We start from the raw sequence: 12,598 nt of genomic DNA, 5'->3' as shown, positions 1-12,598 counted from the left end.
TACTAAACAATGTGGTGGTCTTAATTAAATTCTTACCGATTGTATTATTCTTTTTTTATTGAAGTACAGTTGATTTACAATATTGTGTTAGTTTTGGGTGTACAGCAAAGTGCCAATCACATTATTCTAATTCTCTACATTATTTTCCTTTTTGCCTATTCTATCAAACATTGATCAAAGTGTGATGTATGTAATCATTCACAAGAATTATCTACCTGTTATTTATTTCTGTGTTTCCAACAGATTTTGTTATGTTTCATTACCTAAGGGATATTCATTGACATATCTTCAATTTGAATTGTGCTTTTTACCAATATAAAAAGATCCTTGATGTCCCTTTGACATAGTTTTTCCTTTGAATTCAATTTTTCCTGAAATCAGTATTTTCTGCTATTTTATTTTCATCTTTGCCTTATGAGGCAAAGTTTCTCATTTTTATGAGTTTCTCATTTTATTATGAGTTTCTCATTTTCATTATTATGACTTTCTCATTTTTATTATGAGTTTCTCATTATTATTATTATTTTAACCTTTGTCATTTTGTGTTGGGGTGTTTTGTAAGCAACAGTAATAATATATATTATCATCACATTTCCTCCATATGGATTTTTTTTTTTCTATTTACTTATCTTCAAGGTAGAGATTTACTGAGAGGCAGTATCTACTAACTGAGAATGTATACCGATTTCCTTACCTCTGGTCACATTCCATATTTTTGCCCAAATCTTCTGTTAAGGTGCCCCATTAAAACCCAAGTTACTGCAACAAGCAGACTGCTGAGATAAAGTGAGAACGTTATCTATAGCATTTTCTGGTTCTCCAACACTCTGATCAGACAGTGTGATTATAATTTGCAGTCTCAAGCATACTTGACTCTCGCTCACGTTCAACTGTAATGCTTTCCTTCTGAGAACTACAATGCTGTGCTCCCATTACTTCTTGTCTCAGGGTTAATGGAAGTTCCACTCCCCCATGTATCAATAGTTTAGCAGCAGAGGTACTTGGTGCTGGGTACTGGTTAGAGGGATGTAGGGGAGGACTTCTCCTCCCCAAAACAGTAACTATGCATTAGATCAACATCAAATACTATAATTCTGTCTAGAATTGACCTTGATTTCTGTGGTTGGGGCACTTCCCGATCACCTCCTATTCACCCCATTGGGGAGGGAAGAATCCTCCCCCTAAATAGCATAAGAAGGCTGAATACGTGGGCAGATGAGACTGACAGCAGTTTATTCATCACCTGTGCTCACAGCCCAGGGGACCTGGCCCTGTGGGGTTGCATTGAGGAAGAGAGGGAACAAGCAGGGTCTGTAGCAACAAAGCAGTGAGGTGATCTACAGGAGGATGTGATTACTGGTCTGAATAATGTTGAAAGCTGGTAAGGAAGTGAAATCTGTTAGGCTGAGGACCGAGTGGAGTGCAGCTGGTCTGGCTAATAGGGAACTAGCCAGGAGGGGACGATATCCCCGTGTGGGGAACATATCTGACAAAGGAAGCAGGGAAATGTGTGGTCAGGCCCTTGGGGCCCTGTGACACTCAAGACGGAAAGGCAGCACACGAAATGTTAGGCCCTATAATCCAGGGCATAAGATGGGACAGGAATAAAGTATGTTCCTCTTTCACGTCAGCAGCTTTGCGCTGTTTATAGCCTCATAGCATGTGTGGGTCACCGTATGTATTTTTTCAATCCCGTTCCAAAAGCCTTAAATTTAGTGTAAATTACCGCAAGAGTCTCATGATAGGTTGAGTCTCACGATAGGTCAATCCCAGGATTTAGGTGGAAATGTCATCTTAGATATTTTAAACGGTATTTGGGGTAAGCTATGTCAAAGACTGCTGTCCAGATGTTTTTAAACTGTTGAGATGCTAAGGAAAGTCATAAAATTAGTAGTTCTGTTAGCGCCAGTAGGGGGCTGTATTCATGCAGTGGTGAGGGTAAGAAGTGAGGGTTCTGCTGAGCCATGATTCCCTTTACCTCTCTGTCTTCACCCTTTAGTCAATAACATACAAGAACTAGTTTAGATAAGTCTATAGTCTGTTTATCTCTAAAATGACCATGATCATTTAAGATAAATAGAAACATTTTACTTAGTATCTATAAAGTCTAATGCTTGAGAGTAATTACAGACATACCTCTGAGACACTGCAGGTTCGTAAAACAAATAAAGCAATAACAAGTCATGTGAATTTTTTTGGTTTCGAGTGCATATAAAAGTTTGTTTACACTGTACATTCCTTGTACTGTAGTCTATTAAGTGTGCAATAGCATTATGTATAAAAAACAATGTACATACAGTAATTAAAAAATAATTCCTTTGGGAAAATGGCACTGATAGACTTGCTTGACAAGAGTGGCCACAAACCTTCAGTTTGTAAAACATGAAGTAGCTGTGAAGTGCAATAAAACGAGGTGTGCGTGTCTCCCTTACTAATCCATGAGCTCCCTTTCTTAAGCAACTTGGAATGCCCATTTCCTGGCACATAAAAATTTCTTAACAAATGATTTTCAAATGAACAAATAAACCTAGCTGAGCAAGAGATATTTGAGGAAACTGTGAGCAATGCCAAAGATTTTGTGAGTGCTCTATTACCTCAACAGCCTAACACTCATTACTAACTAGCTGGTTATACAATTAAAGTACGTAACTGGGGCTCACTGTCAGCATTAACAAATAGCACTTTGTCATTCCTTGGACTCTTTACGTCGCTATTTTCTTCTCATGTTGATAACCTGCCTGTCCACCCCAGCTAAGATCTAGAGAAGTCTAGTTAGTCCCATTCGAGACCTAAAGTCTTCACTTTGTCTCCTTTTGCAAGGATACTCCCGATTTCAACCAGGTACTAGAAATGTCAGATGAAAAATGGCACAAATGTGAATGATGACAATAAAAGTTTATAAGCTCCTAAAATAAAGTTATAGTACCTAAGAGCTGAGTCAACTGACAATGTTAAATGGAACATTTTACAACCAGTTCTGGGATAATGATAAAAAGAAAAAAAAAAAAAAAGGCACACAGAACGTGAAGAAGTATCTAACAGGAAATGGGCCCAAGATCAAGCTGAGGCTACGTGATTTTATATGAGCATCTCTAAAGAGGGGAGAGGTGATAGCCTAATTCTTACGGGTGCCTCCTCTGTGCCTAACCCTTGACTTCAATTATCTCTTTTACTTCTCATAACAGCTCAGTGAGAGAGGTACTGCTGTCATTTTAGAGAGGAGAAACCAAGGTTGAAGAGGTCCAGTTGAGCAAATGCCCAACAACAAAGCTATTAAATAACAGAGACTTCAAAGTCTCTCTGATTCCAAAGCCCATGCTATTTCCATTGGGTATATCTTTTTATACCCAATGCTATCTCTTTACATAGACACAATCGCTCTATACATATAAAACAAATTTAAGCTTCATGAAGAATCTCTCTCTCCAACTTGATGCTAGTGTTTGTTCCATGTTATCAATTCTGGTGACGGTTCTCTTTACCACAAAGCTCACCATGTAAATTAGCTATACAGTCAATGTTAAATTATAGCTAAAGAAGGCCAAAATACGGCGCTGAAATGAGCTCAGCATTAGGAAGAAAGCTGAACACGAAAATGGTATTTAAGAAAGAATACTAGGGCTTCCCTGGTGGCGGCGCAGTGGCTGAGAGTCCGCCTGCCGATGCAGGGGACACGGGTTCGTGCCCCAGTTCGGGAAGATAGCACGTGCCGCGGAGCGGCTGGGCCCGTGAGCCACGGCCGCTGAGCCTGCGCGTCCGGAGCCTGTGCTCGGCAAACGGGAGAGGCCACAAAAGTGAGAGGCTCACGTACCGCGAAAAAAAAAAAAGAAAGAATACTACTCTATATAAAATAGATAGCTAATAAGGATCTACTGTATAGCACAGGGAACTCTACTCGATACTCTGTAATGGCCTATATGGGAAAAGTATCTAAAAAAGAGTGGCTATAACATTCACTTTGCTGTACATTTGAAACTAATGCAACATTGTAAATCAACTATACCCCAATAAAAATTTTTAAAAAGAAATAAAGAAACAATAGAGGAGTATTATCAGGAGTCTGAACAGGTGGTACAGCACTCTTTCGTTTTATTTTTAAAATAATTCCGCTCACAAAATATCCTGTGTTACTCGTAAATTTCCACTGCCTTTAACTTTCCTAGTACGACATCCTCCTGTCACCCCACATGCACATAATGCCAAGTCACAGTGCTTCTCATGCGTGCCCACCCCGGCATCCCCAGTGACAGAGACGCAAGCACACCGTCATGCCCGGGGGATCTAGCGCCATCTCCTGATAGGCTGGTATTCGCTGTAATTGCACAATTTCTTGGAAATATTATGTATTACCTTTAAAGATCTTACAAAGTTGATATTCTTCTCCCTCAGCTGACTTCGTTATAGAATAAAGATAGTCTTTCCAATTACTTGTTATGGACCAAAATGCATGCTCCGGGAAGAATTAATGCCATGTTAATTCTGAGGCTTTGCATACTCTGTGCAAACTCCTTTTACTCTAGCCAGAGAAACACGGTGATAAAATGGTATAATCGCATGACATGCAAAGTGCTTATGTGAAATGAAAAGGACAAAAATATGAGTGGGATATTAATTCAAGAGAAATAAGGAAACAGGACTGTTTGAATAGGTTTAGCAGGATGGCTTAGTTCTTCCTGAAAACAAGCGTGTTGCTATCTCAGCGTACCTTGACCTCTCTACCCTGACTCCCCCATTCAAGTACAATCAACTGTTTAGTTTCTGTACACACACACACACACACACACACACACACACACACACACACACACACACATTAAGAGGGTTACACAATACCCGACAGACAGACATAGAGGGAAACATTCAGAGAAATTTCTCCTAAATATCAGATAAAGGCAGCATGTCAATATAGCAATAAAACCATACATTTCTATTGTAACGGAACACAAATTAATAAAATGGGGAAGTAGAACTTACAAAATAGCTTTAAACTCAGTACCAGATTTCATTATAGGTCCTAGACTATAGTGGACACAAGCTAATTTTCATGGTTGTCCATAATAATAGTCATTGGGAAGTTAAATGACAGAAGAGAAGCAGCTTTAAATGGGAAATGGCACAATTATTCACAGCTGTCATGCTTATGCACTTGCTGACTATCAACCTTGAACACAGCATTTAATTCAAACCCCATTTAAAAGTATACACTGTCAAGGGAGAGGCCAAGAACCATATTCTAGTTCAGGAAGCAACCCATAACCCATGTGCGAAAGATGACACTGAAGATCAAGTCTACTGGGACGTAGACAGATTGCTCACAACCCAATGTAGGAGCCGCTCCTGTAAAAAAGCAAGGAAATGCCAAGAACCTTGGCATCTGACTGTTCACAGATGATCCATTCCTGCTCTCATACTGCATAACATTTTGAGGGGAAATATTCTGCCCATTCAGAACAGCAATTGAATTTAGGTTCTCTCTCTGAAGATAGAGTTCATCTTGTAATCAATCTTTTAAACTTCTGTAATGCTATATATGTGTGATATATTTGTTAATACTAAGGTTCCATTGCTGTTTTTAAAGTATTGCATAAAAATAAGTGCTGCATGTATAATATATATGATATAATACATCATATTTCATATAATGTATTTGATAATATCTCAAAACCAACAGAAGAAAAATTGAATGTGTGTGTAAGACATACAGATAATATGGATATAGATACGTAGGTGTAGATATGAAAAGAGAGTTCTAGCAAAGATCAAAGCAAAAGTCACAACTTAGGAGCAAAGTAAAAGAAATTACCTGAATCCTAATTAGTTTCATATATACTCAGTTGGACATCAAAAGGAAGTGAGGATTCCTTACTTAGGGGTATTAAACTGAAGGAATCACTCATCAGGTTAAAAGAAAATCTTCACATCAACCAGAGACTGCAAGTATTTGACTGACAGCGTCTGTGATATTATAACAAGGTAACACTGGATTATCTTATCTAAGTTTTCAAAATAAAGTAATATCTGACATCTACATATATTATCTCACTAGCCTTACAATTAGCACATGCAACCAGCTATCTGGTGATGGTAAATATTTTTCATACATTCAATGTATATTTACTAAACAATCCCTATGGGGGTGCCGAGCACTGTTCTAGATATTAGACATATAAGGATGAAGAAGACAAATGTGGTTTCTGCAAATTAATAGCATAATCAGGGTTACCTGATTATAGCATAATCAGGGTTACCCAGTTACCCAGAAGAACCCAGCTCTTCTGACACCTATATTGTGTTATGCAAATCAAGTTTTTTTGACCTTCAAAACATTTGGCCTGCCTTGCTTATTATTTTACTGTTAATTACAGAATTAAATGAATTTTAACTCTGAGTTTCAGATGTGCTTTTTTGCTTTGTAGATATTATTCAAGCGAATAAAGCTCTATGAATTATGGCATGATAAAATATTCACAGAAACTTAAAACTCCACAGCTGAATAACAATTACATTTGTTCCAAACAGGCAATTGGTTTCCAAACACATTAAACAAAGGCAATTTAGAAAGCTTCTTCTTCTTCTTGGCATCATTAACGTTGTTGAACGTCCTGGGATTCTGGAGTGTTTCACAAAGGTAAGTAAGTGTGTGGTAAGATGAACAATTTCTGAGTCCATGAAAGAGTGATCTGGGAGCCATCACTGAGCCAATGGGAGTCCTGTATTCCATGACTGGACCAGTTAGCATATTAGAGAAATTTAACAGATATTCGGAGCAAGAAATTTCCATTTAGACTTCACTTTTTCTTTTCTCTCTTTTTTTAACATCTTTATTGGAGTATAATTGCTTTACAATGTTTAGTTTCTGCTGTATAGCAAAGTGAATCAGCTATACGTATACATATATCCCCATATCTCCTCCTTCTTGCGTCTCCCTCCCACCTTCCCTATCCCCTCTAGGTGGCAACAAAGCACTGAGCTGATCTCCCTGTGCTATGCAGCTGCTTCCCACTAGCTATTTTACATTCAGTGGTATATATACGTCCATGTCACTCTCTCACTTCGTCCCAGCTTACCCTTCCTCCTCCCCGTGTCCTCAAGTCCATTCTCCACGTCTGCATCTTAATTCCTGTCCTGCCCCTAGGTTCTTCAGAACCTTCTTTTTTTTTTTTTTTTAGATTCCATACATATGTGTTAGCATACGGTATTTGTTTTTCTCTTTCTGACTTACTTCACTCTGTATGACAGACTCTAGGTCCATCCACCTCACTACAAATAACTCAATTTCGTTTCTTTTTATGGCTGAGTAATATTCCATTGTATATATGTGCCACATCTTCTTTATCCATTCATCTGTCGATGGACACTTAGGTTGCTTCCATGACCTGGCTATGGTAAATAGAGCTGCAATGAACATTGTGGTACATGACTCTTTCTGAATTATGGTTTTCTCAGGGTATATGCCCAGTAGTGGGATTGCTGGGTTGTATGGTAGTTCTTTTTTAGTTTTATAAGGAACCTCCATACTGTTCTCCATAGTGGCTGTATCAATTTACATTCCCACCAACAGTGCAAGAGGGTTCCCTTTTCTCCACACCCTCTCCAGCATTTATTGTTTGTAGATTTTTTGATGATGGACATTCTGACAGGTGTGAGGTGATAACTCATTGTGGTTTTGATTTGCATTTCTCTAATGATTAGTGATGTTGAGCATTCTTTCACGTGTTTGTTGGCAATCTGTATGTCTTCTTCAGAGACATGTCTGTTTAGGTCTTCTGCCCACTTTTGGATTGGGTTGTTCATTTTTTTGATATTGAGCTGCATGAGCTTCTTGTAAATTTTGGAGATTAATCCTTTGTCAGCTGCTTCATTTGCAAATATTTTCTCCCATTCTGAGAGCTGTCTTTTCGTCTTGATTATGGTTTCCTTTGCTGTGCAAAAGCTTTTAAGTTTCATTAGGTCCCATTTGTTTATTTTTGTTTTTATTTCCATTTCTCTAGATGGTGGGTCAAAAAGGATCTTGCTGTGATTTACGTAATAGAGTGTTCTGCCTATCATTTCCTCTAACAGTTTGATAGTGTCTGGCCTTACATTTAGGTCTCTAATCCATTTTGAGTTTAGTTTTGTGTATGGTGTTAGGGAGTGTTCTAATTTCATTCTTTTCCATGTAGCTGTCCAGTTTTCCCAGCACCACTTATTGAAGAGGCTGTCTTTTCTCCACTGTATATTCTTGCCTCCTTTATCAAAAATAAGGTGATCATATGTTTGTGGGCTTATCTCTGGGCTTTCTATCCTGTTCCATTGATCTATATTTCTGTTTTTGTGCCAGTATAGACTTCACTTTTTCCATTGGTCCTTATAATAAAATAGTTCTTTGCTCAATTCTAAAACAAGATTTTTTTCTCTACCATATAGTACCATTTTAGAGTTAGAAATAACCATATCAATAATAAGAATGAATGAGTCATTATCATTAAAAGCAAATATCATTAAACAAATAGCTAGAAATCTAATGATGCTTAAGATTTGGATTCCAGTCAGGCCTTTAAATCAGCAGTGACCATTTCAAGGTCAATAACAAACTGTGCAAAATCATTTAGCCAGTCAGTCACCTGAGACCATTCAGTGGCTTAATATATATTATCTACCATCCATCCATTGCCAGCCTGTCTCCCTCTGACTGACGTATTCTTGGATGGCTGTGTTCTTTTGAGCAAATTCTCTAACCTCTCTGAGTCTCTGTTGATAAAGGACCAAGTGTGATGTCTGCCACATAGCAGGAACGAAACAGATTTTTATTTTCCTCACTTCTTTTCATTCATTCATCTATTTAGTATCTCATCTATTGGCACTTATTCCCTGCCTGAATTATTCTTTTGTTCATCTAATAAATCTCTTTTGGAACATCAGTCATGTGATAGGCACTGTAAGAAATTAGAAGGACATAAAGTCAGTATCAGCATATGTTTAGTGTCACCTATGTCCCTGCTCTCATGGAGTTTACGGTCCAGTATAAGAGAAGCACTTAAACCTCATGCAAGACAGAATTAATGACAAAATCAAAAGTTTTAATGGCTCCCTGAATTTTAAAATTTCTTACCTTCCAAAGTGTATATTATCGAAGTGACCCTCCAGGATGCATAATTTCCCTAAAATGCCTGTCTCATTCTTAGATTGAAAACCAAATTAGAAAGTCAGATTCTTGCAGAAGGATTCAACAGAAATGTCCCCAGCTTTGCAGCAAAATGTGTTGGCATCAAAAACTGAAATTGAAGGCAAGACCTTTCTCCCCTCTGTCCATCACCTCCAAACACGAGTGGTGCCCATCCACTAATTCTCACAAACCTGCGTTGTTTCTCAATTTCAGTTACTCTACCACTGTAAGAGTTGACCCTGTCTTTCATGAAGTAGTTTAAAAGGCAGTCTCTAGAGGCAGCCCAGTTGAATCCAGTCCCACAACCTAGCTGCACAAACTTTAAGCTGTTTAAAGTAACTGGTCTACAAGAAGCTGGCATCTAGTACTCAAAATATTTAAGTATGATTCTTCTGTGACTGTCGAGCAAGTGAGTTACTGTAAAGTGAGAGATGGTAGAGTTGGGGTTCAGAGAAGGAGGCGAGAATAAAAAATACAAAGAACCAGAGATTGGAGGAACCAAAGATGAAAGGAACTAAGGGATAATGTAGGGCTTATTCAGAAAGAAATTGGAGCCTTACCAAATCTTCTCCATTTCCTGTATACTTTCTTTTCTCCTGCATACTTTTTGAGGGAAGGTAAGAAAGGGAGGGTGAAACAAAGCAGGAAGGAAAGAAATTAATTTTCCATGTGTTGAGCATTTCTGTCTTAAGCAGCAGGTTTGTCCCCCTCCCTGTTATGGAGATCATACCATTCCACTTTATAAGTAAGAAAACTAAAGTGAAAATCGAACCAAGTAAATTGACTAAGTTCACACGAGTAGGATGCAAACCCTACTTTGTCTCCAAAGCCCATACACTTTCTCCTAGACTCTGCTGCCTCTAAGTGCCATAGAGGAGCCCTTTTCCTGCTCCCTGACGGCCCCTTAACTCTCGTGGGGGAGGAAACCAGTCCCTTCAGTTCAACTAACTATACCCACCACCACCTGTTGATCAGCCTCCACAAGAAAAGAATGTGGGTCATGTTTCACAAGAAAGCAGAATCTGAAAAATTTGCCTGCAGAGATTAAGTAGCTAGAACCAACTACATTAGTTCAAAGGCACACATTGCCTTGGGTATCTATTTCCCACTGGGATCCAAGGGGCCAAATCAAAAGAGTTAACCAAAAAACTACCTGGAATCCAAGGCATCGGATCACTGTCTGCAGTGAGAAGTGCATGATTCCAGCTTATTTCTATACTGATCGTTTCTGTCAAACCCTAACGAACAATAAGGATGCAAAGAAACAGGGGAAAACGCAGACGTCCCAGGGACAGCATTATTGAAACACATTATTTATAAGTCAGATGGTGTTTGATCTTAATATACTTCCAATCACAATCCAATTTTTACCAAACCCAAAGGTGTATTTGTTCAGAGCCAGATACTGGTGACAAATCTATCAAGAATAGGACAGTCCCAAGTTATTTTTGTCCCCAAGATCTTGAGACCAGTGGATTAATGATGAAACAGCAGCCTCGCTAATATACAGGTGGAATTAGGTTTGTGTTAGCACCTGAGGGCACCCTACCATCCAGTTTATATTAGTGTGCAACAATCCTGGTGTAAGTCCTAGAACCAAACTAATCTTGTAGGGGTCAGTAGGAGATCACTTAACTGAGTATAATTAGGACTATTCCATGAATGTCAGTCCAGATGTACCTTCCATTACAAACAATCCCCTTCCTCTGCCTCTGTCTGTATTAGAGTCCCCGTCAATCAAATCTGAAATAGGGCAGTGGTGACATGACACACCTGCGGCTCTCCAGGCTGGGGGTGGAGGAAGTAGGTGGATGAAATGTCTTTCCTTGCTGAAAAGTATCATACAAACACCTCTACAGTCCTTACTATAACTATGTATCCTACATCAAATGCTAAAATAAAGGGTATTTACAGATGTTTATGGGGGGAGAGAGCAGAAGCGTATTTGTTATTACAACTTGACACCACCGTCCCTCCAATGTTGTAAAACACATCTTACAAAGTTGATATCATTGTGCTTGTTTTGTTAATGATACCAGTAATCTTTTGTGCATAACCTGCAATGATTATTGAAAGAGACGTAAATCAGAGAAAAATGACCGGTCATTCAAGCATATCCTTTTCTTACAGTTATCGCTAGCAATATATTAAGAAGGAAAAGAAGGTAAAACTCTCTAGCATTGGAAACTTTCACAAATCAAAAAAAGAAGAAATGTCTGACCTCAAAGACTTAGGTGCATTTGATAAAATTGAACTTATGGCCCTTGACCATTTGTTCATTCAACCAATATTTATTGTACATCTGCTATGTACCAGGCACTGATCAAGGTACTAGGAATACAGTAGTGACTAAAGCAGTCTGAAATTCCTCTCCTCCTGGAACTTCTTCAAAAATGTTTAAGAAGTAAGTTGCCTTTAGAGGCAGCGTGCCATAGAGGGAAAAGGCCAGGACTCTGAATAAGAGACTTCTGGTTTCAAACCCAGGCTCTGCCAACTACTACTCATACAAACCCTAAGCAACTTATTTAACCTCCTAGAAGTTCAGTATTTCTGTCTGTGAAATGGGGATGGTTCCACCCTTCCAGGGTTAGAGTGAGAATTCGGTACGTTAGGGTGAGCACTGGACCCTAGCACGCTGCCTGGCACTTAGAAGATTTTCCTTGAGTCAAGGATAGAGGGCACACATTTTAGAAATATGTTCATGGATTTTTTTCTTTGACAGTGGTGTTTTCCACACAGTCTCAGCACCGAATTTACAAACCCTCAGTGCATCTGATGAATCTTTCGAGTCCTGCCGCCATGAAATCTACAAGGTTGATAATTCCAGACTTTCCAGTTCTCTCACTGTCAGACTCACTGCAGGTTGTAAAAGAGCGCCATCTAAAGGTCTTCGTGAGGCACCTTAATATGTCCTAAAACTCCTTTTGTCGTTTTATAAAGACTGTTCTGGTGAGCGGTGCTCTTAAATAATCATCACTGTTGTGCCAGTATCTATGGGCCTATAATAAAAGTAAGACAAGCACAGGGGGAAGGTAAATGATTTATCAGGTCCTCTACATCTGGTCCTAAAAAAAGCTTTCTTTCTTTCTTTTTTAGATATTGTAATCTAAATCATTTTAATGCCCAGAACATCAGCGGAAGTAATCTTGAAGAAACACTTCCCCTCCATGAAAAGTCTCTGAAATTTTATGGCAGTACACAGGAATTTTCTTCGAGTATTGATCTTTGGGAAACAGCCCTGTGAAACTCTGTTTGACTCAACCTGTCTTATGAGCAGAGTATTCACTGTTTTCTTTGGCTAGATACTATGCGTTTTCGTTTTAGGGTTAATATGTGTGAGGGTGGCCTTATGAATATTATCTGTGTCCTTTACAAAGACTAATTATGACTCCTGTAGTCATAATTATGACTATTACGCTTTTGCATTAACATGTTATGCCTTTGAATTAATGA

At 38.7% G+C, this 12,598-nt stretch overlaps 1 protein-coding gene across 1 annotated transcript in view; it reads left to right on the top strand.

The window, feature by feature from the left end:
• The window catches only part of SLC15A5 (solute carrier family 15 member 5), a gene marked incomplete at both ends in the record, with an annotated part of 96,835 nt that extends 84,446 nt beyond the window's left edge, over positions 1–12,389 (top strand). Inside the window, 2 exon segments of the mRNA XM_082849520.1 lie at positions 6,520–6,628; positions 12,242–12,389. Coding sequence (XP_082705646.1) covers positions 6,520–6,628; positions 12,242–12,389 — 257 coding nt within the window.
• Positions 12,390–12,598: the final 209 nt, after the last annotated feature.

The sequence above is a fragment of the Leucopleurus acutus genome (assembly GCF_964270905.1).
Source record: "Leucopleurus acutus genome assembly, chromosome: 11".
Classification (NCBI taxonomy): domain Eukaryota; kingdom Metazoa; phylum Chordata; class Mammalia; order Artiodactyla; family Delphinidae; genus Leucopleurus; species Leucopleurus acutus.
Note: the sequence above shows the minus strand (reverse complement) of the source record. Positions and strands in the feature narration are given on the sequence as shown.